The 27,058-nt window shown below is 62.7% G+C and overlaps 12 protein-coding genes across 12 annotated transcripts; all 12 read left to right on the forward strand.

Annotated features, from left to right (window-relative positions):
• Window positions 1–402: 402 nt before the first annotated feature.
• LMJF_05_0260 (conserved hypothetical protein) lies at window positions 403–1,584 on the forward strand (the record flags this gene model as incomplete). The annotated part of the gene is made up of 1 exon (XM_001687450.1): window positions 403–1,584. The coding sequence occupies one exon, from the start codon at window positions 403–405 to the stop codon at window positions 1,582–1,584; it is 1,182 nt and encodes a 393-aa protein (XP_001687502.1).
• Window positions 1,585–2,593: 1,009 nt separating this feature from the next.
• LMJF_05_0270 (conserved hypothetical protein) lies at window positions 2,594–3,553 on the forward strand (the record flags this gene model as incomplete). Its single annotated transcript, XM_001687451.1, has 1 exon — window positions 2,594–3,553. The coding sequence occupies one exon, from the start codon at window positions 2,594–2,596 to the stop codon at window positions 3,551–3,553; it is 960 nt and encodes a 319-aa protein (XP_001687503.1).
• Window positions 3,554–4,203: 650 nt separating this feature from the next.
• LMJF_05_0280 (putative protein tyrosine phosphatase) lies at window positions 4,204–4,878 on the forward strand (the record flags this gene model as incomplete). The annotated part of the gene is made up of 1 exon (XM_001687452.1): window positions 4,204–4,878. One exon carries the CDS (start codon window positions 4,204–4,206, stop codon window positions 4,876–4,878), a length of 675 nt encoding a protein of 224 aa, XP_001687504.1.
• A 1,833-nt stretch (window positions 4,879–6,711) lies between these two features.
• Window positions 6,712–7,233, forward strand: LMJF_05_0285 (putative ARP2/3 complex 16kDa subunit; the record flags this gene model as incomplete). Its single annotated transcript, XM_001687453.1, has 1 exon — window positions 6,712–7,233. The coding sequence occupies one exon, from the start codon at window positions 6,712–6,714 to the stop codon at window positions 7,231–7,233; it is 522 nt and encodes a 173-aa protein (XP_001687505.1).
• Window positions 7,234–8,712: 1,479 nt separating this feature from the next.
• LMJF_05_0290 (phosphate carrier protein, mitochondrial precursor-like protein) lies at window positions 8,713–10,170 on the forward strand (the record flags this gene model as incomplete). The annotated part of the gene is made up of 1 exon (XM_001687454.1): window positions 8,713–10,170. The coding sequence occupies one exon, from the start codon at window positions 8,713–8,715 to the stop codon at window positions 10,168–10,170; it is 1,458 nt and encodes a 485-aa protein (XP_001687506.1).
• A 288-nt stretch (window positions 10,171–10,458) lies between these two features.
• LMJF_05_0300 (conserved hypothetical protein) lies at window positions 10,459–13,104 on the forward strand (the record flags this gene model as incomplete). The annotated part of the gene is made up of 1 exon (XM_001687455.1): window positions 10,459–13,104. The coding sequence occupies one exon, from the start codon at window positions 10,459–10,461 to the stop codon at window positions 13,102–13,104; it is 2,646 nt and encodes an 881-aa protein (XP_001687507.1).
• A 701-nt stretch (window positions 13,105–13,805) lies between these two features.
• Window positions 13,806–14,348, forward strand: LMJF_05_0310 (glutaredoxin-like protein; the record flags this gene model as incomplete). The annotated part of the gene is made up of 1 exon (XM_001687456.1): window positions 13,806–14,348. One exon carries the CDS (start codon window positions 13,806–13,808, stop codon window positions 14,346–14,348), a length of 543 nt encoding a protein of 180 aa, XP_001687508.1.
• A 294-nt stretch (window positions 14,349–14,642) lies between these two features.
• LMJF_05_0320 (hypothetical protein) lies at window positions 14,643–14,738 on the forward strand (the record flags this gene model as incomplete). Its single annotated transcript, XM_001687457.1, has 1 exon — window positions 14,643–14,738. One exon carries the CDS (start codon window positions 14,643–14,645, stop codon window positions 14,736–14,738), a length of 96 nt encoding a protein of 31 aa, XP_001687509.1.
• Window positions 14,739–15,687: 949 nt separating this feature from the next.
• Window positions 15,688–18,669, forward strand: LMJF_05_0330 (putative DNA replication licensing factor; the record flags this gene model as incomplete). The annotated part of the gene is made up of 1 exon (XM_001687458.1): window positions 15,688–18,669. One exon carries the CDS (start codon window positions 15,688–15,690, stop codon window positions 18,667–18,669), a length of 2,982 nt encoding a protein of 993 aa, XP_001687510.1.
• Window positions 18,670–19,502: 833 nt separating this feature from the next.
• Window positions 19,503–20,618, forward strand: LMJF_05_0340 (conserved hypothetical protein; the record flags this gene model as incomplete). Its single annotated transcript, XM_001687459.1, has 1 exon — window positions 19,503–20,618. One exon carries the CDS (start codon window positions 19,503–19,505, stop codon window positions 20,616–20,618), a length of 1,116 nt encoding a protein of 371 aa, XP_001687511.1.
• Window positions 20,619–22,018: 1,400 nt separating this feature from the next.
• Window positions 22,019–23,494, forward strand: TRYR (trypanothione reductase; the record flags this gene model as incomplete). Its single annotated transcript, XM_001687460.1, has 1 exon — window positions 22,019–23,494. One exon carries the CDS (start codon window positions 22,019–22,021, stop codon window positions 23,492–23,494), a length of 1,476 nt encoding a protein of 491 aa, XP_001687512.1.
• A 935-nt stretch (window positions 23,495–24,429) lies between these two features.
• On the forward strand, window positions 24,430–26,307 carry LMJF_05_0360 (putative ATP-dependent RNA helicase; the record flags this gene model as incomplete). Its single annotated transcript, XM_001687461.1, has 1 exon — window positions 24,430–26,307. One exon carries the CDS (start codon window positions 24,430–24,432, stop codon window positions 26,305–26,307), a length of 1,878 nt encoding a protein of 625 aa, XP_001687513.1.
• Between the last annotated feature and the right edge of the window lie 751 nt (window positions 26,308–27,058).

Consider the following 27,058-nt stretch of genomic DNA (forward strand, 5'->3'; position numbering starts at 1 on the left):
TCATGCTCATCCTCAACGACGATCTCTCTAATCTCTCTCGCCTGCGATAGAGCGGACAGCTCGAGACAGACATGTCAAGAGGAGCATCGCCAGCAGAGTGCAGGCACAGGCTCGCATCACAGCATGACTCCGAGTGAGCGTCTCGCCCTCGGCATCGGCTTTGTCCTCCTCCCCCCCCCCCTCACCCCCTTCCACCCCGCGCTGAGGAGCTGCACAACGCCACCACGCCCTCATCCTTCTCCCTCCCTTCAACTCCCTCGTTCCCGAAGCACGCGCGCACGTAAAGAGCAAGTTCACCGAATTTGCTGTTGAGCGCAGCCCCCCCCCCTCCCTCCCCCACCCACACACCTCCTTTTAGCGTTCTTCTCACGTTTTTTTTTCTTTTTTTGCTGGGGGTAGCTCATGAACACGCGTCCGCGCGATATCTGCACGGCTGCCTTTGAGGGCGACACGGCCCGCGTGGAGCAGCTTGTGACGGCGGCTGGCGTGTACAGCGGACGGCGGCACTCACCGTTTGCCGTCGACACGAGTGCTGCGGCGCGCGACGCGCTTGCTCATTGGGAGGGCGTCGGCGACAATCAGGATAATGAAGGTTATGGCGGCGCCGAGGAAGATATAGAGGAGATGCTTAGTGGAGAAGAAATGGCGAAGCTGATGGCGCACCCGGCCCTGTGTGGCATCGTGAAGGCCTACAGTCTCGATAGGCAAGCCCTCGGCGGCGCCGCCGAGGACAGCGAGGCCGCCAGTGGCGAGGAGGGCGCGGATGCATACACACAAGACGATAATGCCGCGCTACTTGACGAGGAAGTCGAGGAGGCGGCGGAGGAAGATCGGCAGGCGCAACAGGGAGACATCCTCCTCTACAAGCGTCTGCTTGCCCACCAACTGCACCGCAACAGCGTCGCCGAGCACATTCAGCAGCACGGGCTGCTTCGCATGAGCACAACGCCGCCGGTGGACATGACCCTGTACGGTATTCTCTTCTCCTGTCGCGAGGTGCCGACGGCTGCTGGTGGTGCAGCGGTGTCAGAGGAGAGCTCAGTGCCTCTGCAAGTGCGTTGGCAGCCGAGCAAGCGCAGCCGCTACGCTGGTACACCTCTCCACTGGGCTGTCCTTGCCCACGCGCACGACACGGTGCGCTTCCTCGTGAAGCACGGCGCTGACTGCACTGCGGGGCTAAAGGCAGTCACGAACGACGGCGAGGCGCCAGATGTGCAGCTTGCGAGGTGCGATCAGAGGGTGCTGGCGTCGCTGACGCCTGCGCGTATGGCCGCTGACAACGAGTCGCACGGCACACTGGAGGTGCTGGAGAGGGCCGTGGCGGCGCACGAAGCGAGGCGCGCGGACGAAGAGGCATTCTTCATTATGTTAGAGAAACGTCTGCAGCGGCGCAGGGAGGAGTACCTGCGCCGCTTCGAGGAAGCGCGCGCGCACCGACTGCGTGAAGCGGAGGAGGCGAGGCGCGCGGAGGCGGAAGAAGCCGAGGGGGCCGAGGAGAGCAATTTGTCCGGTGAAGACGACGAGGACGGCAGCGGCAGTGAAAACATGGACGCTGGCGAAGAGGACGAGGAGGCGGACGGCTGAAGCGATGATGTGCACGCGATTTCGTGAGCGTTTGGGGGGGGGTGAAGAGGGGAGGGGAGGGGGGCATGGGAGCGGCGACCAAAAACTTTGAGCCGGCGGCTTGGAGGGAGGAAGGGGGAGGAAAGAGCATAGGTGGTGGAGTGGCCCGCACACGCACATGCTCCTTTACGCGTCCTCCACTCCAAGCCGAACCCTCCCCCCTCCCCTCCCTTCCTCCGACCCCCCCCCACCCACCCACCTGCCTGCCTCTCATTCATCTCTTGTCCGTCACCAACTGTCGACTTCGGCACTCCCCTCTCCGCCCCCTCGCGTTCACTTTCCGTCATGCACGCACCGAGCACTCACAGAAACGATGTCACGCGCACATGTACATTATGTATGCACCGTTGATCAGAATCACCATCGTTCTAGCGGCGTTTCCCGTCTGGCCCGCTGCGATACCAGCACGCGCGCGGGCGGGAATAGTGAGCCACCCCCAGCGACGAAATAAAAGCAAGGGAGGGAGGGAGGTCGAGCGTGTGGAGGCGGGTCGGGGTTTCAGAGAGGGGGGCAGACGGGAGGTGTCCTCCTCCTCTGCCACCTCCCTCCGTCCTCGCGATCGACACTGCCTCTCCCAGCGAGCTGCTAGTTGGCCTCTCTCCATCTCGTTCTCTGACACATGTTCCTCCCGCCCGCCTGCCCGCCCCTCCTCTTCCCGCCACACACACACACACACACTCACTCACTCACCTCATTTCTTTCTACTGCCGCTGTATTCATGTGCTGCTTTATGCCGCCATGTCGCACACGCCTTCCGCCGCACGTTCCGTGCACGCGCTATCAACGGACCGTGTGGTGCATCGCTCACCCTTTCCGCAGACACACTGGCAAGCAAATACACGCACACACGCACACACGGTGTCTCGTACTGGAGGTTAAACCCCGTTCGCGGGACCGCCTCTTAGCACCCACGGCATCTCTCGCCCACCTCCCATCTCTCACCGCCACCGCAGCCCTCTTTTCCGCGGAGATGGCTGAGACAGCAGGCGAAGAAGATGTGCGGCTCATGAGCCGCGAGGAGCGCATCGCAAGCTACCGTGAGCTTGTGGAGGGCCTCGACGACATTCTTGCCTCGCACGACGCCGACGGCGACAACGACGGCGAGGATGCGGAGCAGATGGCAGCGCTGGTGGAGGAAGTAGAGGTGCAGCTGCGCACTCTCGCGCAGCTGCTGAATGAGGAGGAGACGATCCAGGCCACGCCGGGGCTGATGAAGAAGGTGGAGAAGTCTCCCGAGACGGGAGAGGTGCTGACTACGATCATCTACCCCCCGCCTCAAATGCCCAACACAGCTTCGTCGTCGCCGGCGCTACGTCCGGCGCCGTACGAGGTGCTCTTCGACGAGCGTGATTGGTATCCGTGCGTGATCACCGGCGTCGTGCCGCCAGCCAAAGATGTTGACCGGGTGCAGTACAAGGCGTGGATCTTGGGCCACAACGTGGAGGAGATCGTGTATAGTGAGGCGCTGCGCCCCTGGCAGCCAACCGCGTGCACCAGTGACATCCAAGGTGGGGTGAGCTGCCATGTCATCGATCCCCAAACCGGACGGTATGTGGAGGGCGTCGTGGATCGCCTGACGCTCGAAGAGACGGTGCTCGTGAAGGTGCCCGTGGCACCGTCCACCTCGACCACGGTATCCGCATCACCTTCAGCAGCCACCACCACCACCGTGACGGTGCCGCTGTCCCACGTGCGCGTGGGCAAGTTCTACTCCCAACTGCGTCATCGCCCGAAGACGGAAGAGGAGCGGGCAGCGTGGCGCTCGGAGCGAGCGCGCCTGAAGCGCGAGCGGGCGGCGCAGCAGCGGCAAATGGCTGCAGACAAAATCGCCAAGGACGCGGATGACTGGCAGGCGCTCATGGGGGACATGATGGGCGTGGGCAGTGGTGGCGGTGGTACTAAGAAGCACAAGCGGCGACGCCTTCAGTGAGGATGGAGTAGGAGGCACATGATGTCTGCAAGGTGTGGGAACTCGAGTCGCGTTGCCCTTCGATTGAGGCGTGTGTGGTGGTGACGGCGGTGGTGGCAATGGATGCATCCGTTCTTCCAGCCCCCTGCCCTCACCCCCACCCCGAAAACACACAAAAACACAGATTTATGTGTCAGAGCAGGTTCTGTTCGCTTGCGATGCCGCGTGCACGCCGTCCAGCAGCCGGCGGCGAGCACGGATCGATAAGGTGACTTCGCGTGTCAGTAACAGATGCCAAAGGACTTGCCACGCGCACGCCCAGGTGGGCACCTCTGTGAGCTTGTGCGTCAGTGCGCGCCCGCACAAGGAGACCGAAGAACACACGCTTGCCTCCACACGCACACAGAGAAAGAGAGAGACGCACATCTTCTGCTCTCGCTCGCAGGCCCACTCTCCCGCTCTTGGCGCACGTTGCCTTCTTCAACGTTCCCATCGTTCTCCTCGTCCCTTCTTCCACAAACACACACACACACACACACATATATATATATATATATATATGCATCATCATCACCATCATCGCGCAGATCACTACGCTCTCTTCGCTCCTCTCTGCGTCGGCTCTTCCCCCTTTTAACGCTCCCTGAATTCAAGAATACACGCTCACAACTATGGGCATCAAAGACATGTACCTGCTCGCCTACAACGCGGGCATGTGTGTTGGCTGGGGCACGATCCTCGTGAAGATCATCGTGCATTTGGCGGAGGGTCGAGACCCCGCCTCGGTCTACCCCGACATTGCGCGGCTGCTGTGCGTTGCGCAGACCGGCGCCGTTGCCGAGATATTCCATGCCGCCTTCGGCATCGTGCGCAGCCCAGTCGGCACGACATTCCTGCAGGTCCTGTCGCGCCTCATCGTGCTGTACGGTGCCGTGCGCATCGGCGACACGGACTCCACAAAGAGCCTCGTGTTTGTGCAGATGCTGGTTGCCTGGTGCCTGAGCGAAATAATTCGCTACTCGTTCTACGGTGCGAACCTCCTCCGCGTCAATGTTGCGTCGCTGACGTGGCTGCGCTACTCCGCCTTCATGGTGCTCTACCCTGTCGGTATCACCGGAGAGATCGGCTGCCTGTACAAGGCGCTGCCGTACATCAAGAAGCACAAACCGTGGACCGTGGAGCTGCCGAACAAGCTGAACTTCACCTTCTCGTGGTACAACGCCGTGTGGTTCATCCTCCTCGGCATATACCCCTACGGCAGCTACGTCATGTACTCCTACATGCTCGCGCAGCGCCGCAAGACGTTCGCAAAGGCCGCGCCCGAGAGGTCGAAGAAGTCGGCATAAGGCGGACGCCTGTGCGCGCGTGGGCACGTGACACATGACTATGAGGCGCACCGAAGACAGCGCAGGCGTCAGGAACACCTTGAGGGTGACACGCAAGCGACGAGAAAGGAACGGGAAGCCATATTGCACATGTGATGTATATCTACGCGTATCGAAGTGGAGACACGGGGTGGCGGCCGCATAGTGGTGCCCCTCCCCACCGGCCCGCAACCCTTTCGCACCTCCTCTTCATCTCTGTTCTCGCTCCTACTTACCTCTGGTCCAATGTATCCAAGCATGAGAAGGACGCGGTGCGGCTGGAGTCGAAATGGAACGAAGAAGTGGGGGCAGGGGGGGGGGGTCTGGAGAGTCTAAAAATGCGAGAAGGACGTGTACGTTTAGGAGGAGGACTGTGCGAGTGCCTTTGATGGGCAAGGGCAGGGCGAGTGGAGCCGTGGACAGGGAATGGTTCGGATGGCCACGTCTTCTCCCTCGCCCGCCCGCCACGCCCCGGTCCAGTCGCGTGCTCCCAGCCTCTCTCACGCATTCGCCGAAGGAACGGAGCATTGAAGAGTGGGGTAGGGTGGGGGTTGGAAGACGGGAGGGAGGGGAGGGGAGGGAGCGCACGACCCCGTGCGTCGATGCATTCGAGCCGCCGCTGTCTACCCTGCTGTCTGGTTGTTTGTGCGCTTGGGTGCTTCCTCCTGCACGCTGTGCGACAGCGTTGGGGTATATGTGCCTTTGTGTGTGTATGTGTGCGGCGAAGTCCATCTCTCCCTCTTCTCCCCCTCTCTCTCCCGATTCGTGTGCCATCGCCACGGCATCGCCCACAGACAGACGAACCATCCACGACCTCCCCCCCCCCTCGTCTACCGTCCCCGTCCGCCGCCTCTCTCACGTTCGTTCGAAAACCTCCTTGTTGCTGTTTCGGTTGCTCCCGCTCCGCCTTCACGGAAGAGCGAAGTCTGCGCCACCGGTTCTTGGCTGCTTCACTCCTCCCTCCCTCTCCGCGTCCTGTGTGCTGTGCCTTGCACTGTGTGTGTATGTGTGTGTATGTGTGTGTGTGTGTGTGTTTATACGTCTGCAAGTCTATGTAAGCGTGTTGTATATGCTTGTGTGTTCCACATCTCGCTCTCCCCCTCTCTCGACTGCGACCCTTGTCCATGTTTGGCTCCCCCTCGCATTCTGTTTCGCTCGCAGACGATAAATCGCCTTTGCCGGCCACCTCATCCACACGCCCGGCGGCCCTAACAAACCCCCTTTCCTCCCCTCCCTCCTCTCCTCTCCCAAACCGAAACAATCCATGCTGTAGATGTTGCTAAGGCGAGCTAGACAACAAACCCGTGGTACAACACATATGCGTGCACTTGCATGGGCAGTGGCAGGAGACGAAGGAGGGACGAGAGGCGGTCCTGTCGGTCGTGCGCATGTGTTTGTGCGTGTTCTCCCTCGCCTCTCTCCCTCTATCGCCGCCCTCTCATTCTTCTCACAGCCGACGGAGTGCCGACGCGCCTGGAGCACGCACAACACACACACACAGCACAGTAGAGCAAGCAAAATGCAGACGTGCTCATGTGCTTTCCGCCCCCCCCCCACCCCCCACCCTCGCACTGTCATCTCCCCCTCGCTCACCCTCTCTTCTTTCTCTCGGCGCGCATGCCACTGGTGCGGCCTGCGGCCTTCGACTCGGATGTCTACGTGTGACTGCGATCGGCGAGCGCAGGGAACGGGTCTGCAGTCAACGAAAAAAAGGCGGTCGAATCCTCGCACGTGAGAAGTAATGGTCTCCCTTGCCTCCACACACACACACACGCACACTCGCACAAACCACAGCTGTCCCCCTTCCCTCTCTAGATGGCGTCGGCTGAGGCCTCTGCTGCTTCGGCATCGCGTCTCTGCGCCGAGCTGGACGCGCTCGAAACGACGTCATTGCAGCGCCTCCCCATCGACGATGCACGTCGTGTGCTGGATCGGCTCGAAGACGTGGACGCGCAGCTCTGCCGTAGCGCCGGTGTAGCAGTCCCCATATCAGACAGCAGTGAAGGCGCGGCTCCCTGCACCGCAACGAGGGGTGCCAGGCCCCCTGTCCATGACGCCTCTATGGGGACACTAAAGCAGCTGCGCTCAACCTTCGCTGCTCAGCTGACCATCTCCCAGCAAGATGCACTGATGCGTGTGTTGTACGCGTGCATGGCATCGTGCGCCTCTGGCGTCACGACACCCACATCGGAAGCAGCTTCTTGGGCACCGACTGGTGCACCCAATGCTCACGCGCCTCTCTCACCAGCCGGTGTGCACCGACTGTACGAGTGGCACGCGGCCCTGCACGACGCAGCTGGCGATGGTGCGGTGGTGCGTGCCTTGATGAGCAGATGACCCGACCCCCCACACACACACACCACCACCACCACCAACCCCCCACACACAGCTGCACATGTGCATGTATACGTGTGTGCGTCGGTGTCGGGGCTGCCCCGGTTCTCCTGCGGTTGGGTGCTGCACCTGCTGTCGAGTATGTTGTGTCAGCGATGTCGGTCAATGCGACTCGACAACGAAGCGTGATGGCACGACCAACTGCAAGATGACGGCAGGGCACATCGATGTGCTGCCTCGAACCCCTCTACTACTGCTACGGCCGACGACACGGAAGCGAGCCACTGCGTTGCTCACACGCACCGGCGTGGGTGACGCTGGACTGCTCAGCGTGCCTGCACTTTCTAGCTTCTTTGTCCTTTGCCTTCGATGAGACGAAACCGTTGCGCACGTCATCACCCTATCATCCCACCCCTTCCCTGACATCGTTGCGGGTCTGCTCTCGACAGCTCGCACACACGCGCACGCACAGTTGCGTGTTGAACGATGCCGCACAGAAGCGGATGCACTCACTCCACTTACGCACACATGCGGGAAGTGGCACGGTCTCTCTCCCTCCTTCCTCCATCGACAGCGTGTGATACTGCTTCAGCTGTTCTCTGCACCTCACTTTCTTCTGAAGCCCTGATGGGCGCGGGAGGGGAAGGGGCGGGAGCCCCGGGCAGCCCTCTTATATCTCCCTGCCACGTGCCGAGCCGCCTCTGGTGGTGCCGGGGCCCAGGCCTTGGACGGCGCTGCGTCGGAGCGACCTGCGACCGTGTGAGCGTGCTTGTGCCATCCATGCGACCGGGCCGAGCGCCAGCGTCACTCGAGCGTGTCTCGCCCGGGCCGCCACACCGCCTGCTGATGTGGGGAACCCGAGGCGACCTGCGAGACGGTAGCGGGTGTGGAGGTTGAGGCGGGGGTCGCTCACCGATGACCGCGTCAGCGCATGTGGTGCAACGCTTGTGTACCGCTGCTTGGCACCACGCGGACGGGGCCTTGTGACAGGGGGCTGACGGGAGTAGGTGTGAGGGATTTAGCTCGTGCTGCGCGGTGGAAACCTCGACACACGTGGCCAAAGAAGTCGAATCGTGCTTGAGTTTTTCGTCGTCGTGCATCTATGACGAAGTCGGCTGCTCTAACCTTCCCCTCACTTGACCCCTCCCCCTCTCTCTCTCTCACTGCTGCTGCACTCGTCAGCACACCCCTCCGTCCCTGCCTTTTCTGTCTGTGCAGGTATCTGTGTCTGCGTATATATAGATACACACACACACACACATCTATATATATATATATGTGTGTGTGTGTGCGTGGCGTTGCATTTGGATGTCACAGCGTGCGAGCCGAGGTACTTCGTCGTTTTTGGTCTCTCTGCCTTGCTTGATCCGGCACCGTTTCCGTCGCTGCCACCGTCGCCGTGGGAACCACCGCTCCGATTAATTCCTCATGAGCACGCAGGTGAACGCCCACGCACACACACAGCGAGAACACACCACGTATATGTTGCCCGTGCCGGCCGGCTTTGCGGTGCACAACCGCAACACTGGCTCAAATAACAGTGAAGGCGACGGGCATGCTAGTTGCGTCGATGAGCGAAGCACTGTCTTGGGGCTTGGGGCTGGCGTCGGCGGAGGCTCGACGACGGACGCAGATGTGGTGAGCGCAGTGATAACGACGTCCCTCTTGCCGCCTGGCGGCGTTAAAGAAGTGGGGACGGCCTCCTTTGTCTCGCCCATCGTTGGCGCGCGAGACCGGGTTTGCTTCCAGCACTTCTTGATCGCGTCGGTGGCGGCGGCGCTCACGGCGGTCCTCGTCGTCACGTACGTGTGGCAGTCGACGTCCGCGCTCAACATCGACCCGGTCACCGGCACGGTGCGCCCGCACTCGTTCCAGTACTTCGTCTACTGTTTTCTGGGCGGCATCGCCGCGGGGATGGTGCACCTCATCGTTGCCCCGATCGATATCCTCAAGTGCCGCGTGCAGGTGGGCGAGTACCGAAGCTTTAAGGAAGGCTTTGTGCACCTATTCCGCGTGGAGGCCGGCGGCTCAGTCTACCGCGCGCTGCCGCTGTTCTTCCGCGGGTGGCTGCCAATGCTGTGGGGGTACTGCATCCAAGGCTCGGTCAAGTTCTCTCTCTACGAAATAGTCAAGTACGTGCTGCTGACCGTCCTTCAGGAACCGTCAGTGGAGGCGAAGGCGGCAGCTGCTGCCGCGGGAGGCGTGGCCAACTTGCTCGCGTCGTCATCAGCGGCGCATGTGTCCGGCGTCTACCAGTTCTTCGTCTTTCTCTTCTCCAGCTGCGTGGCCGAGGTGGTCGCCGATCTCGGTCTGGCGCCGTGGGAGGCGGTAAAGATCCGCATGCAGACCTCGCCGTCGTTTCCGGTGTACCTCCGCAGCGCCCTGCCGCGCATGTGGGAGACAGAGGGTCTGCATGGTTTTTACAGGGGGCTCGTGCCACTGTGGGGCAGGCAGGTGCCGTACACGATGATGAAGTTCTCCTCATTCGAATTCGTCGTCGTCGGGCTGCAGTCCCTCTTCCATAGCCTTGGCATCATGGATGCCGCAGAGCCTGGGGTCTTGGGTAAGCTGGTCGTGAGTTTGCTCGCCGGCGTGCTGGCGGGGCTGCTGTGCGGCGTTGTGTCGCACCCGGCGGACACGGTGCTGTCGAAGATGAACCAGAGGTCATCTGCGCCCACATCGAGTGCTGTGCCAGCGTTGGCCAACACGCTTGCGGACGCCCCATGCGGCAGCGTGGGCCACGGCAGAGCCGGCGCCGCCCACAGTGGCGCGATGCACGGTGTTCTCGAGGTGATGCATGAGCTAGGATGGCGCGGCATGTGGAAAGGCTTGGCTCCTCGCCTGTTGATGGTGGTTTCGCTGACGGCACTGCAGTGGGTGACGTACGACGGCTTCAAGGTGTGGGCTGGACTGCCCACCTCCAGCGATGCAAAGAAGTGATACCGCATCTGTAGAGGCATGGGACGGTGGGGTCAGTGGAGGACAACAACAGCGGCGACGACGGTAGACAAGACAGCCAAGTCGAATGTGATGAGAGGCGGTCGGTGTGCGCGCGTGCTGGATCATGTAGGGGCCTGTGCAGGCAAGCACATACAGCTATGGCGGTTACCGATGCACCCTCTTGTACTCTTGGCCGAAGGAAAGGATCAACAGAAGAAAAAGGAGGACGCGAAGGCACTGAGTGCACACGCATGCCGCGTGGATTAAGTGCCGGGGGGATGGGATGGGATGGGATGGGTGAGAGCGCTGCCCCCTACCCCACCCCTCTCTCGCTTGTTCTTGCTCTCTCTCTCTCTCTCTCTCTCTGCTCTGGAGGGCAGACACGATGCGAAGTACTGCGGGAGAGAGCGCGCCAGGAGGAGGGCTATCGTCGCCCTTGAGTCGATCGGAGGACAAGGAGGCGTGCACTTCAAACACGATCACCCGCCCACCCCTCGGGGACTCGCGCTGCACGGCAGGGAGTACGCAATAAAGGCGCAGTCCCCGGTGGCCTGCGCACGCTGCGGCCGACACGATCTGCCCCGCGTCACAGCGGTGGCATCGCTGGAGCTCTTCGCCCGTGCACACGTCCCACCACCATCACCGCATGACCCGCCTCGCTCACCCTCTTCTTTTTCTGCTGCCGTCTCGTCTCTGCTTCCCGCTGCACGGCGTGCTGTCATGCTGGCCAATCCGCAGTCCTTTGCAACCTCACCTGCCTACACAGAGAACGGCGGGGGTGGCGGCGCACCAGAAGCCTCTCAAGAGGGGTACCCGAGAACGTTGACATCTTCACTTTCGCAGACGACGGCCTACGCCGTTCGTGCGATGGACAGCGTCACATGCATCCCGTCTCGTGTTCTCCACTTGCCCGCACCACTGCTGCAGCCACACGGCTCGAGATGGGCATCCGTGCAGCCGTCACCCGATCGCGCTAGTCTGCTGCTCTGCGGTCGTCATGAGTGTCAGCTGCTTGCAGTGTCGTCCTTCGCGCTGCAGGTGCCGCGCGCAGCCGTCTTGGCGCAGTCGTCCCGCAGCAGCAGGGGAGAGGACACGCGTCGCTTGGTGGCGCAGCGGTGGAACGAGCGTGGTTCTGCTCCTGACAACTCTGCCGTTGGAGGACGGGGTCGGTGCATTGTCCTGCCGCAGCCGCACCGCGATCTCACCTCCTCATGCTGGCTCTCTGCGGGTCTCGACACAGGCAACGAAGACGACGGCGAGGCAGCCGCGGGCGACGACACCGCCCCTGGTGCGGTGGTAGGACTCGGCGATGCCGCCTCGGTGGTGACGATCATGCGCCCCTCACCCCTCAGCAGAGCATTATCGCCTCATGGCGCGACCGCCACGTGGCTGCAGGCCACCATCTTTCTCAAGGACGAGGGGGACGCGGTGTTTGCGGGCGGCACACCCTTGGCGTGGAACCACCAGCACCACGATCGCCTCGACAAGGCCACGATGCTCGGGCGGCCGTGCCACTGGGGGCGTACTCCGCCGGTAGCACCGGCTTGGAAGGCGGTAGAGGCGGTCCTGCCGTGCAGCTATGTGCCTAGCCACTCCAGCAGTGGGCTGACGGACATGTACGTCCTCTGCCAGCGCGTGGATGAGGTTTATGTGGGCAGCGGCGTTGCCGCCGGAGGACGCTCCGCGAGACGATCGTGCAGCGCCGTGTGGTTAGCCTCGGTGCAACGCGAGTCTGCGTGGCGAGTGCCGTTGGCAATGCCACCCGGAGATGACGAAGCCTTAATGGACAGCGGTGGAGATGGTGCTGCTGCGTGCTCTTTAGCAGAGGTGCGGCACGTTGTGCGGCGCACACCGCGCTTGTTCGACGTACGTCGGCGCCTGCCGCCTGCCCTCCAACAAGCTCCACCGCACCAGCCGTCGCAGGCTCGCCCAGCACCGCCGTCGGCGCCGGCGCATCAGCGTGCGGGTAACGCTGAGACAGGGCCGATGGGTCTCGTCTTCGCTGCCGCGTTCCGTCGCCATGTTGGTCTCTACACCGCCGCGACAGTCACCCCGACGGTCTTTTTTGAGCTGCCGTCGTGGCTGACGGGAGGCGGTGGCACTGCCGCCGCTACCGCCACCTCGTCACCAAGCCGGTGTTCGAGTTGGTGCGTGACATCTGTGGTGGAAGAGCCATCCCTCGTGGCGCCAGTAGCAGTCCCGCAGACATCATCCAACGGTGGTGGCAGCGGCTACTCGTACCTTGTGACGGCGATGCATGATGAGAGGGGCAACCGGCGGAGCCGCCCTTACCCGGCTCCCGCAAAGGTGACTCGTGGCGATGAGTCATGGAAGAGCGACGGGGACAACAACAACGGCAGCAGCGGGGGCAACTGCTGCTGCTCGCCCCTCTCCCCGTCCGGCAGCTGCTGGTGGCTGCTATATGACTGCAGGAACCCGTCCCTGCCGGTGTGGGCCGCTGAAGAGGCTCTCGCGGCACCGCCCGCGCTCGACGAGGATGACCTATGGCACGATGCACCCGTAGTGACGGAGTGGCTCGCATCGACGTCGACGTCGCCGTCGCCCGCGTCTCACGCTGGCCTCCACCGCAGTCCGGTGTGCGCGACGTACGTCCCGTTTGCAACGACTTCCGCGGACGGCTCGAGTGCCCTTGCGGTGCCGTCTGCGTGCGGCGTTTGTATAGTGCTCGATGGTGGGACGAGGATGCCCGACGGTGCGGGCTTGGATACGGAGGGTGACGACGACGACGACGACGTGGCAAGCGGGGAGGCAGCGGAGGTGTTTGCCCCCATCATGTATGAGCTGTCGCCCCCACGCTCTCTGCTATCGCCAACACTCGGCGCTCCTCGGGAAGTGACTGCGAAGCCGCCACGGGTGCGGGCGCTGACGTTCACCGAGGGCACGCTTCACTACGCGTGCGAGGAGGCACTTTAGCGGCCGAGGTGGATGGGGAGGGGCGCGCGGGGGTGCGGGGAGGGGGGGGAGGTGGAGGAGCCGAAGCATTCTCTGTGGCAGCCGCGAAATGCCTGGCCGTCATGCTCCCCCGCCTGCCCGCCCCGCCTGCCCGCCCCGCCAACCTCCGGGGGAACACGGCGCACGCATCTTTGCCCTCTGCCGCGAAGACGTCAGCCAAAGGCCAACGTGACGAAATCCGAACGCAGGAGAGGGCGCCAGAGGATGGCGCGACGTGAACAGCCTTACCGGGAGTGTCAAGGCAGCGACCCGCGTGGAGGAAAGGGGAGGGTGCGCCCGGACGAGGCCGTGAGGAAGTGGCAAGTGCGTGCAGCAAACCGCGTCGGCTCTGCGCTGGCGGGGGCGAAGAGAGAGGAACGGTGCCTACGTGGCCTCCCTGTCGTCCACTCCACGTCACCGCCGACTATCCTACATGGCCGTGTTTGAGGAGGTGCCACCATCATCATCGCCCAGCGACGCGCCGTCGCTGACTTCCCCCCCCCCGCAGCCCCTCCGAACCTTACGCCCGCTTCGTGTACCTCTTCCTTTCACTACACCATCCACCGCCTCCCTCACGCCAGCACCACGTGCGTGCCCACATACGCGCACTCCATCACTCATAACCGGCTCTTCGAAGTGCAGCTGCCCCGCCTCTCCCTCCTCCCTCGCTGCCACCCACCGCCATGCGCTCGTTGAGTCGAGGGCTTCCCCTCGCTGCGAGTGGCCGCCTCTTCTGCGTGTCGCGAAGGTCTCCGGTGACGGCAAGCACCACCCTTTCCGCGACGTACGCGTCGGCTAGCGCCGTGCCCTGCTCATCGCTGTCGCCGTCCATGGCTGCGTCAGCGCACCGCGTATCCGCGGTGTTTTTCCACACCTCTCGTGTGCACCGCGCCCCGTCGGACGTGTCGGACGACCTCGCGAAGGATCTGCACGACATCATCGGTCACGACCGCCTCGTCGTCTTCCTCACTGGCACCCCGTCGCAACCGCGGTGCCGCTTTACGGCGCAGCTGGTCGACCTCCTCGACCAGCTCGGTGTCCAGTATAGCTTTTTCAACATCATGGACGACGAGGAGGTTTGTGAGGGTCTCAAGGCGTACAGCGACTGGCCGACGTACCCGCAGGTGTACGTGGACGGCGAGCTGCTCGGTGGCTTCGATATTTGCAAGACAATGATGCTGGATGGCACGCTGACAACGATGCTGAAGGAGAAGCAACTCATCTGACCGGACCGGAGGGGCGGAGGAGGGGGAGGACGTTGTGCGCGGCTGTAGAGTAGTAACGAAGCCGGAGCGGCCGAAGAGAGAGAGAGAGAGTCGACACCCTGCGACTCCACTGCCTCCCTCAGTGCACGACCACCTCTTTCACGTACGCACGCATAAGCCCCAGCAAAGTACTTGTCTGTCGGTGTTGTTTCCAGCACCCCGCCCCACCCCTCATGGGGGCGCTCCATGTAAGAACGGACGTAAATCACTAAGAGGAACGCGAACAGGCAACGGTAAGTGGCTGTAGAGAGAAGCATGCAGCGACGCAGTGTGCAGCAGCAGCTGCTGCTGCTGCTGGTGCCGCTGCTGCAGCCACTCATCACCTCTGTTGTGCATGTCTGTCTTTCTTGACTGCAGCCGTCTTGCGCGCCATGCCTAACATCGACATCGATGGACACTCACCTGCAAACGGAAAAAGAAGTGCGGCCGTCTCCGTATAACCTACGGGAGCGGGAGCAAGGGAACTACAGGTACGATGCTGATGAGCGCGGTGCGAACTGCAAGACGTGCCCCTCCCCCGCCCACCCACCTCACTACCCCTACGCGTGCGCAAGCATGTGCATGTGCGCGTGAGCCACTCCCCGCAGCGTTTTCATTGGCATACTCTTTCTTGTCTCTTGCCGCTATCGCCTCCTTCTCCTCGCTCGACGCCGATCATCGCTGGACACGCACACACAAACACATGCAGACGCCTCGAGCGCCATTCCACGCATCCGCTCAAGCTCACGTGGACATCCTGGCAGATGTCACTGGTGCGCTGACGTTGCCTGCCACCCGCACATGGCAGGCACATGCATGTATACGCTGAAAGACGTGGGCACGCGCACATTCGCATGCAGACGATCAATGGAGGTTCCTTGCAGAGGCTCGCAGTGCTCTCGGACAGCAAGCGTCCCCCTCCCCCTTCCTCCCTTCCCTCTCCTCCTTCCCAGCGCACACATCGATAAGCACAACGCACAACCAAGCACACGTGCATCACGCAGACGCGAGCTCTTCTCAACACCTCCCTCCTCTCCGACCACCCAACCTCAACCACCTCCACCACCCGCCACTCTCCCTCCCTCTTCTCGCTCTCTCGTGCCTGGACCACTCGCACACTCAACGATGAACACTAATACATGCTTAAATACACATGCTCCTCATACCCTCCTCGCCCTCCGTGCGCTCGCTCGCGCACCAACGCCTCACTATCCGCACAGACGATGTGGTAGCTGCACCGCTTCACGGAACACATACGTACACGTATAGATCTCGCGTCTACATCCATCACCCTCCTTTTCTCAAGACTGCCGGGCTCGCCATGGGCGGCAGACGAAGTGGTGATGGTGCAACGGGAGTCAAGCCCTCCGGGCTGCCAGCAGCCGTCGCAGCATCGGCGAAGACCGATGCGTGGATGGACGCGCTCTGGGAGATCCACTGCGGCACCCCCCTCGCCGGAGCTGTGCGCTACACCGACGCCATTGTCGAGACCATGTGGGAGGTGTTTCAACCGCTCCTTAGCGAGCTGGATGTGTACCCGCTCGCCATTGCCGATGTGCAGCCGGAGACGGTGACGGCGGCGACAGCCGCCACGGTGCCCTTCACGGACTTTATCGTTCTCCGTCTTATCGAGCCTACAACGCCTGTCAGACACGGGCACAGACACCGCGGTGGTGACCATGGGGACGTGGAGGAGGACCCCCAAAACGAGTTTGGCAACGCCTTGACCGCGGTAATGCGGACCGCGCTACTCGAGCAGCCGTGCATCGTGCTCGCCCTCGTGGAGTTCTTCACCGCCGTGTGGCTGTACCAGTACGAAGCACGGAAGCTGAGCACGTCGCAGACTGGGCAGCACGGCAAGCAACGCCAAGGCGACGGCGGTGCACAACGCGTAAGGTCTCCTATAGTAGCATCAGCGGCGTCGCGGGCACCGGCGCTTCGCCGCGTATATGCGGCCGTGAGCGGTGATGTGCGCCACGCAACGCCGTTCGACCACCTCGGCGCTGCACAGCTTGGGCGCGTGCTGACGATCAGAGGAACGGTCGTCCGCATGAGTCCGGCGCGCATCTCGTGTGTGTGTATGTCGTACCGCTGCGGTCACTGCGGCGTCGTGAAGAAGCAAGCGGCCCAAGACGGTGTGCTCACCTACCCGGGCCCGTGCGCGAGCGCGCGCTGCCGCGGCTACAAGTGGACTCCGCTAACGGACCAGGCGGTATGCGAGGAGGTGCAGCTGCTTCGGCTGCAAGAGCACACGACCTTCTTCGACGCGTCCTCATCGCCGGCCTCGCCTCGCGACGGCAGCGGCGCCACTCAGCAACACGGCGGTGGTAGCAATAGAGGCAACACTGGCGGCAGCGGCAGCCAGCGCATGGGCAGTGGCGGCATGCATGTCATGATCGAGGTGGAGCTGCGGACCCCGTGGCTCGACGCCGTCACGGTGGGCGACTGCGTCTGCGTGTGTGGCGTCTTAGAGACGCGGCGGGGTGAGGGTAAGCAAGGCGGCGGCATGCAGCAGGTGTGCCTGCGCGCCAGGGCGGTGCGAAGTCTGCGCAGCCAGGAAACCTCTGCCAGCTCGCCCTCCTTGAGCAACATTGCAGCTCTGCAGCGCCGCCAACGCGATGGAGCGCTCCTCTCCGCAACTATGGGTCCCGGTAGCTGCCGCGACGGCCCTTGGCGGCTGGCGCACGGCGGCGGTGCCGCCATGTTCGCGGATGGCACCAGCACTGGTGATGCTATGCGCGGCGACGGCGAAGGGGAAGCGGACGGCGAGCTGATGCTTGGCACTACCGCACAGCTCGGCGGTGTTGGACCCACGGCCATCACGGCGCTGCCGTCTGGCGCCCGTGTCTCCTTCTCCTCCGGGTTCGACACCTGGTCTGCCGAGGAGACGGGGCGCTTCTACGAAGTTGCGCGCCACCCGCAGTGGTTTGCGCGGCTGACGGCCTCAGTGGCGCCGTCGATCTTCGGCATGGAGCTGGTGAAGCAGGCTCTGCTGCTCTCCATTGTCGGCGGCAACCGTGATAAGAATGGCGGTGAGACGCGCAGCAGCATTCACGTCCTGCTTGTCGGCGATCCAGGGCTTGGCAAGTCGCAGCTGCTTCGCGCGGCCTGCGCTGTAGCGCCGCGCAGTGCGTTTGTGTGCGCGCACACATCGTCGTCTTGCGGCCTCACCATGACGCTGACGCGGGACCCCGTGTCGGGCGAGACGACGTTCGAGGCCGGCGCCGTCGTGCACGGCGACGGCGGCATCACGTGTCTCGACGAAATCGACAAGGGCGTGCAGGAGCACAAGGCGCTGCTGGAGGTGATGGAGCAGGAGACGGTGAGCCTCGCCAAGGCCGGCATGATATTCTCCATGCCGGTGCGCACCTCTATACTGGCTGCCGGCAACCCCATCGGCGGCCGCTTCGACGTGCGCAAGTCCCTCGCCGCCAACGTGAACCTCTCCCCGGCGCTGCTCAGTCGCTTCGACATCATCGCGTGTCTGCGCAACCCTCACGGGAGCAGCGGCAACGCACAGCAGGCGCTGACGGACCACGTCCTCCAGTGGCATCGCCGTGCCCCCGCGGGTGGGGATGGCGGTGAGGGCTGCAACGGTGGCGGGCGGGGCCGCGGGCACGGCGCTGGTCCTCTGCCGCTCCCGCTCGTGCAGCGCTTCCTCCTCTTCTGCCGCTCGCAGTGCCAGCCAACGCTCTGTCGTGAGGCGTGCGACGTCCTGCAGACGCACTACCTCGCGCAGCGTCAGCACCTGCCTCAACCACAGTACGGGTTCGAGCACGGCGCCACGGCTAGCTGTGCGGGTAGTGCGGCAGGTCACCTCTCAGATTCTGGCAGCGTCTCGGGGCCACTTCCCAGAGCTGCCATGGGACTCGAAGCTACCGTGACCCCGCGTTACCTGCAGGCTCTCATTCGCGTCGCCGAGGCGCGAGCGAAGCTGGAGCTGCGCCACGTGGTCACCCGAGAAGATGCCGAGTACGCGGTGCAGCTGCTACAGTCGTGTCTGCATTCGTTCGACGGTCTTGCCGCGTCGGGCTCAGCCGCGATCGGCGCCACAGCAGGCTCAGCGGATGTCGGAGCAGGCAGGAGGCCCACAACGCTCAACCAACGTGATGCCGTGCTACAACGACTCAAGCTCGCCATCGTGGAGGAGAACAGCGGCGTCAACCTGTTCACAGAGCAGGCAATCCTGGACGTGTGCGAATCCGTCGGCTGCCGCAGCGCCACGGCGATGCTCCGCCAGCTGAATGAGCATGGCTTTCTCTTGCAGAAAGGTGGCAGTAAGTACTGCCTCCGAGGGTGCTGAGGTTGGGCGAGAGGTTGGAAGCATGTCGCAGTACACGGTGGCGCCGGACGCTTGCGCCGCTGCATATGTGTCTCTGTGCTGTCCCTCCCCCTCATTCTCTTCGCTTCCGCTTCCTCGACGGACGCCGACGCCTCAGTGGCCCAGCGCGGAGGGGTGCGCATCTTGTTCTGCTCACGTATCGTGCCGTCGTGCTTTCTGGGCGTCCCGCCCTCCTCCTGCTTCTGCTTGCTCGTCGCGTGCCGGTGCAAGTTTCGACGCACAACAGTCGCCGTTGCTCTCTCTCTCTCTCCCACCCCTACGTACACAAACTGAGACAGGAGAGGCGTGGGGCAGCCTCCAGCCACTCGACACCTCGCTTGTTCGTTGCCGCGTGGCGAGGTGTAGTCGAGGAGGGTGATGACGGGTGCGCCCCCCTCCCCTCCCCTTCCCGCCTCTCTCTCCCCTGCAGCGCACTGCAAAGGCGAACCGCCTACGGCGCAGATGGTGCGAAAAAGTGAAACATCCGCCACTCGTATATTTTGTGTGTGTGTGTGTGTGTGTGTGGCTCTCCTCTGCCCGCTCTCGGACACGCACGGGCGCTCTACAGTCGGTGCGTGATCGTGTCTGCCCTCCCTCGCCTCTCGTGATCTCGCCGTCGTCGCTGGCCTCTGCGCAACCCCCTCCCTCCCCCTCTTGCCTCGTCCCCTCTCTCTTCTCCTCTTCGTAGTGCCATTCTGTTCTACGTTGCAGTGATCGCTCGCCGCCCACCACACCCACACCCACACCCGCACCCGTCTCTCGCACACCCCTCCTCTCTCTTACGGCGCGTTCGTTATCCTCTTTCGAAGTCATCGATGCTGAAGAGCTCCATCGTGTTGCTGCGTCGCGGTAAGCCGCGTCCGCGCGCCGGCATGTTCCCGGAGAAGTATCGCCGTGTGCCGACGCTGCTGAAGCCACAGCAAGGTGGCCAGCAGTACTTCAACGAGTTTCTGATCCGCTCTGCCAACGACGCGCTAGAGGCGCAGCAGCAAGGGTATGGCTCGGCCTTCCGCGTCGGCGGCTCTGGTGCAGCTCGCATCCTTGCCGATGGCAATGCGACTGCCGCGGACGGCATCCATGATGGCGAGATCAGCAGCGTGCATCCTCGCCTACCGCAGGCGGACATTGATGGAGTGCTGCAGCGCAGCCGTGCCGAGACGATCCAGGCGGAGCTGAAGCAGCTGGTAGCGCAAGACGGCTTCATATCACAGCGCGGCTTCAACGAGCGCCTGTGGTACGAGCAGGAACATCACCGCCTGCGCACACATGGCGATGGCGTGGAAGCAAGCCCGAGCGAAGTGGCTGCGACAGCAGCGGCATCCTCGTCGACTGCGGAGGCGGTATCAGCGACGGGAGAGGGGCGCGCGGTGCCGGAGCGCATCCTCGGCGACGACTACTTTCAGAGTAAGTTCGGTTACTCGCTGCTGAAGGGGCGGTCGCCGGATGCGTCCGCAGTGGCAGACAACGTTAAAGCTTACGCCCAACTCGATTTGTGGGGCGAGATGCCCATGTACAGCCGGGACTTTGTGTTTCTGTACCTGGTGTCGCGCCGCCGCAACACGTACGCCGTCGCGTACGACTACGATGGCAAGCGGCTGCTGCCGACGTACACGGCGGGTAACCGCGGGCTGAAGGGTGGCGATCGCGGCTTCCGCGGAGACGGCTCGACGGACAACGGCCACCAAGTGACGAGCATGTACCTGAACGATCTACTGCCGAAGATTCGCGAGGCGCGAGCGGCGAGCGGGCGCCCTCTGGGCCGTGGCGAGAAGATCGATCTTGTCGTGCGCGTGATGGGCTTCTACAATGGTCGGCAGGGCGCCGTGCGGGCGGTGCAGGATCGCAGCGCGGACTTCCGCGTTCGCTACTTGGAAGATGTGACGCCGTTCCCGCTGAACGGGCCGAAGATGCCGCGTGGTGTCTTCCGTTAAAAGCCCTGTCCGTGATGCGCACGGGTCAGACAAGCTGTGTGCTTGCGTGCACGCGTCAGCTGCTCTGCTACGGCTGTTAATGCTCGTGTTTTTTCTTGCTTTTGATGCCGAGGTGCGCGTGTAGATTCCCCGAGGCCGTGTGCGCCTCGCCGTGCGCAGGTGCGGGCCAGTGCACGGTGCTTGTTGTGAATTCAGAGCTGCCGCGCATCCTCGCCCTTCCAAGGACGTACTCCCACCCCCCCCACCCCTCTCCTCCCCTCCGTGTGCTCGATAGAACAGCGTAGAGAGCGGGAAGGCGCGTGGCGGAGCAAGGCGGGCGAGCCATAATGTTGCTGTGGCGAGGGGAAAGGATGCTGGCCACTGCGTTTTAACGCGATGAGGATTACGCTTGCATGAGCAAGTAACGAACACCTCAATGGTAGAGGTAACTCGCCGCGTTGAATGGCGCAAGTCATGACGTAGGAGCTCTGTGTGTGTGTGTGTGTGTGTGTGTGTGTGTGTGTGTGTGTGTGTGTGTGTGTGTGTGTGTGAGGGGGGGGGCATGCGTGAAGCGGGCGGCAGAGCACCGAGCAGTGCACTGCACGTGTGAGGCACCCTTTCGTTCTCGTGTGCTGGAGCCGCGGCTGCCCTTCGTCTAGGTAGCGCCTCCACGCGTACTATCCACGCAGAGACGGTCAGTCAACGCGAAGCTCCGTCACTCCGTGGCTCAGCTGCCATGTGTGATCCACGTCCCGTTACACACGATCCGGCGAAGACTCCTCCGACGGTGCGAGCCGTGATCTCGCATAAAAACGCAACAGGGCACAACCGGCGACACGGGGGGGAGGGCAAGGCAGGGCGCTGGACGGGCATGCGGCTTCGCACTCTCATCCGTATGGAAACACAGCATATACGCCCATCTGTGCCCTTCCGTGAACGGCACACTCTATTCCCCGCCCCAGTCTGCTCTCCCGGCACACACTCTCACGCACCGCCCCCAGAGGTCGGATCGACTGAGACGAATATGCCGGCTCGCTGAACGGCCTCCATGTCGAATCCTTCCTTCCTCCCTCTCCCGCCTCTCACGCACACTCGCTGGCGAAGAAAAGGCAGTCGTCGTCTCTCTCTCTCTCTCTCCACACTCCTACACGCATACACACACGCACACGAGTCTTGATCCATCATTGCACCGTCTACTTCGTTATTTATACACCACCGCGCTCAGCCGCAAGTAGAAATGCAGGCGAGCCTTACCACGAAGATTGTCTGATCAGCCCATTTCTCTTTCTCTGTCTCTCTCGCTCCAACCGTTGCATATACATAGTACAGAGTCTTGCCGTTGGAGTTGTTCGCCGTGAAATCGCGCAGCCTCCCCCTCCCCTCCCCCTCTCGCGAAAATTCTTCGCTTCTCTCAGCGCCTGATGTCCCGCGCGTACGACCTCGTGGTGCTTGGCGCCGGATCTGGAGGTCTGGAGGCGGGATGGAACGCGGCCGCCACGTACAAGAAGAAGGTGGCCGTCGTCGATGTGCAGGCGACGCACGGTCCGCCGTTTTTCGCCGCGCTCGGCGGCACGTGCGTGAACGTCGGCTGCGTCCCTAAGAAACTCATGGTGACAGGTGCCCAGTACATGGACCTGATCCGCGAGTCTGGCGGCTTCGGATGGGAGATGAACCGCGAATCGCTCTGCCCCAATTGGAAGACGCTCATCGCCGCGAAGAACAAGGTGGTGAACGGCATCAACGAGAGCTACAAGAGCATGTTTGCTGATACGGAGGGCCTCAGCTTTCACATGGGCTTCGGCGCCCTTCAGGACGCTCACACGGTGCTGGTGCGCAAGTCGGAAGACCCAAACAGCGACGTGCTGGAGACCCTCGACACGGAGTACATCCTCATTGCTACCGGCTCCTGGCCGACGCGCCTTGGAGTCCCCGGCGATGAGTTCTGCATCACGAGCAACGAGGCCTTCTACCTCGAAGATGCCCCCAAGCGGATGCTGTGCGTCGGCGGCGGCTACATCGCCGTCGAGTTTGCCGGCATCTTCAACGGCTACAAGCCCCGCGGTGGTTATGTAGACCTGTGCTACCGCGGCGATCTTATTTTGCGCGGCTTCGACACAGAGGTGCGCAAGAGCCTGACTAAGCAGCTGGGGGCGAACGGCATACGAGTGCGCACCAACTTGAACCCGACAAAAATTACGAAGAACGAGGACGGCTCGAATCACGTTCACTTCAACGATGGCACGGAGGAGGACTACGATCAGGTCATGCTCGCGATCGGTCGCGTGCCGCGCTCGCAGACGCTGCAGCTCGACAAGGCCGGCGTTCAAACAGCAAAGAACGGCGCCGTGCAGGTCGACGCGTACTCGAAGACTTCGGTGGACAACATCTACGCCATCGGTGACGTGACGAACCGCGTGATGTTGACGCCGGTGGCCATCAACGAAGGCGCCGCCTTCGCCGAAACCGTCTTCGGCGGCAAGCCTCGCGCCACCGACCACACGAAGGTCGCGTGCGCCGTGTTCTCCATACCGCCGATCGGCACGTGCGGCATGACGGAGGAGGAGGCGGCGAAGAACCACGAAACTGTCGCCGTGTACGAGAGCTGCTTCACGCCCCTTATGCACAACATCAGCGGCAGCAAGCACAAGGAATTTATGATCCGCATCATCACGGACCAACCCAGCGGCGAGGTGCTGGGCGTTCACATGCTCGGCGACAGTGCGCCTGAGATCATCCAGAGCGTCGGCATTTGCATGAAGATGGGCGCCAAGATCAGTGACTTCCACAACACCATCGGAGTCCACCCGACAAGCGCCGAGGAGCTCTGCTCCATGCGCACTCCGGCGTACTTCTACGAAAATGGCAAGCGCGTCGAAAAGCTGAGCAGCAACCTCTGAAAAGGGAGAGTTTAACTGCAGAAGAACGCCTCTGCCCTTCCGCCTGGCCGTGATGCACCGGTATCACAGACCAGCAGGCGTGCAGCGATGGAATGGGGAAGCGGTCCGCAGGCAGTGACGTCTCATCTCCTTCAAGCGTCGGTCACCTCGACCACTTCCTCTCCAGCCTCCGCACTCCCACCACCACTCCACCTCCTCTCCGCGATAATCTATAAACAGTCACACTCGCCTCATCAATACGCACGCACACCCGCCGGTGGCGGGGCGCAGCAGATGGAGCAGGGAACCTCCATCTGCTGCCCCTCTCCCACTTCCCTTTTACCTCACCGCGCCGTGCCGGTTTCGTGATGTGTGCGTGTGTTTGTGCTTTCTATTCGGGAGAAAGGCCTCTCCGCCTCGTTCAACTATTCGGCTCTGCGTGTGTGCACGGATGCGCACTTGCGCATCCGCGTGCTCATTCCTTTCTTGCCTTCCTCTGTCCTCCGCGTGCGTGTGTGATATCCCATATATATTATTCTGGTTTCCGTTCCGTGTACTTCTCTTGTGTTCTTAGCAAGCTGCGCAGACCCGACTTGTCCCATCGTTGTGCCCTCCCCGTCCTGCTGCTGCTGCCGCTGCTGCGCGGCCCGTGAGCGTGCATACCAGGGAAGATGGTCTACATGGTGTGCTCCTGTGCGTGACGGCGAGGGCGACGGCTGTTGGAAGCGCACATTGCTTTCGCACCGTCGCGAGCCACTCCTCCTCCCACCACGCCCCTCCTTCCTCTCGCTCTCTCTATATGCGCGTCTTCCTTCTCGTCTTCGCCTTGCCTCGCCCACCCACCCGTATAGCATTGCACCAGCACACACGTACGTTCCTTCCTTCCTTCCTTCCCTCTCGCTCTCTTGTTCTGCTGTCCTCCTTAGCAGGTTCCCCTGCAGCACTACAGCAGCCGCATGGCCGAGTTTCAACGACTCGGCATCCAGCGCTGGCTCTCAGAGCAGTGCACGTACATGGCGCTGGAGACCCCAACTCCTATTCAATGCAAGTGCATCCCTGCCATCCTGGCAGGCCGCCACGTCGTCGGCGGCGCCGCGACCGGCTCGGGTAAGACGGCGGCTTTCGCCCTTCCCATTCTACAGACCCTCGCGGCCGACGCGTACGGCGTCTTTGCCCTTGTGCTGACGCCGTCCAGGGAGCTGGCGTACCAGATCATTGACCAGTTTATTGCCTTCGGCGCGCCGCTGCGGGTGCGCACGATGCTTGCCGTTGGCGGGGTGCCGACGGAAACGCAAGTGGACGCGCTGAAGGCACGGCCGCACATCGTCGCAGCGACGCCCGGACGGCTCCGCCACCTGCTGGAGGTATTCGCACCGGAGGTGCAGAAGGCGTTCGCACATCTACGCTACCTGGTGCTGGACGAGGCGGACCGGCTGACGGAGGGCGACATTCTGCGAGATGTCCAGTCGCTGCTACGGCTGCTCCCGCCAACGCGGCAGCGACGGGTGCTGATGTTCACGGCGACGCTCCACCCTCGGCTCACCACGCTGGAAGTTCCGCAGGCGGCGCAAGGCTTGTCTGCAAGCGGTGGTGCAGCAGAGGAGCGTGCGGGTGCAAGCCTTGCTTCGTCGCATTCACCGGCACTGCAGCAGCCGCAGAACGGAGAAGTGGACGAAGTCGCAGAGCACTTCTCCCTGCTGGCAGAGCTCGGCATCACGGATGCATCAACCTTGGAGGTGGCGGTGGTGCGAGGAGCCATACAGGAAGGTCTCGGCCACGCCGCGGAGAGCGGAAGCACAGGTGCTGCTGGTGGGCCAACCAGCTCCGCGACGGCGCCGACGCTTCCAGGAAGGCCGACGTCGTTCCACCTACCAGAGACGCTCACACAAAACTACCTGTTCATCCCAAACATGGTGAAACTGCCGTACCTTGTGGCGGCACTGCGCCTGCAGGGCAAAGAGCAGTCCACCATCGTCTACGTCAACTCCTGCCTGCGCGCAGAGCTGGTGCGGCTGACGCTGCAGCTGCTCGGCTTCCCAGTATGCAGCCTGGATTCGCTCTTGACACAGCAACACCGGCTTGATAACGTGGCCAGCTTCAAGTTAGGCATCGCGCGCATTCTCGTCTGCACCGACATCGCGGCTCGCGGGCTCGACATTCCGGCCGTCAGCCTGGTGCTCCACTACGACGTGCCAAAGCATGCGGAGACGTATGTGCATCGTGTAGGACGTACCGCGCGTGCCGGCCGCGAGGGCACTTCGGTCGCGCTCGTCACCGAGTACGACGTGAGTCTCGTGCAGCGCATCGAGAAGAAGATCGGCACCACGCTCACCCTGTGGAAGTCGCCAGCGGCGAAGGAGTCCGCGATTCTGTCGCTGCTCGACGAGGTGTCGTCCGCCAAGATCCAGGCGAGGCAGCAGGTGACAGAGCAGTTTGGTGCCCGTGTGCAGACGAACAAGGAGCACGCGGCCCGCAAAAAAGTGGCTGCGGCGGCCGCGCGCGCTGCACGCTCCTCACGGCAGCGGCGGCAGCAGCAGGAGCAGCGTTTGCCCAGCGCAGAACCAAACGCTACTGCTAGCATGGCTGACACAGCATCGCCCACCTCGCTCAGCGGGTTGAAGCGCGCTCGCAGGTCTGTCACCAGTGCCGAAGATGCACCCACTCAAGCAGGCGTCGTCGCGAAGAAGGCGAAGAAGGGCGCCGCGGTGCGCGGCTTGGCTGCCGACGCCACCGCATCGCGGAGGAGCGCAACGCAGCAGCGGCCGGCTAAGAAGAGCGCGACCGGCGAGTCAGACCGCAGTCCGTCTCGCAAGCGTGTAAAGGAGGCTGCATAGCACCTTCACGGCATGCACCGAGGCACCCACGCATCGCGAGGAAGTGGGAGAGAGGAAGAACGAGGGGAAGGAAAGAGCGAGGCGGTGCCAGGAAAGTGCGGGCATAGGTGCAGGAGGAGGGGAGGGCAGAATCGCTGCAGAGAAGACACACATCTTACCGCCTCCCCCTCCGCCCTCTGCGCTCCTCACTCTCTACCGGGCTCACGTGCGTCTCCCTCCCCCTCTTTCATGCCTCTGTGTGTGTGTGTGTGTGTGTGTGTTATGTTGCTATTCATTTTACGAGTAACCGTTAAACCTTCGCATGGCAGTGCAAGCGCCGTGGGTGTATAGATACGTGCATGTATACGTGTGTGTATGTGTGTGCATCGCACGGGCACAGATGAGCACATGTACACACACCTCCGCTCCCTCCCCCTTCCGTGCACTGGTGATACACATAGAAAGCTGTGACGTGTGCTCGGTGAAGATGGAGAGGGGAAAGGTGGTGTGAGACATCGCCATGCCCCATCCCCATCCTCGACCACCTCCCTCCTCTCCCACCTTCCTCGTGCGGGCGACACGTCGCCCTGCATCCGCCGGCCAACAGAGGCTCCGACCCGCTGTGATCTCCCGTTGCACTCGCCCTCTACCTCCCTCCCTCCCTGTGTGTCTGCAATGCACACCTGCATTGCGACCTCAGCCCGCCACACGCACACACATACACATACACCCTGCATTATCTTCTCCTCCCTCCCTTCCCTCATCCCCTTGT

Source organism: Leishmania major, chromosome 5, assembly GCF_000002725.2.
Source record: "Leishmania major strain Friedlin complete genome, chromosome 5".
NCBI lineage: Eukaryota > Euglenozoa > Kinetoplastea > Trypanosomatida > Trypanosomatidae > Leishmania > Leishmania major.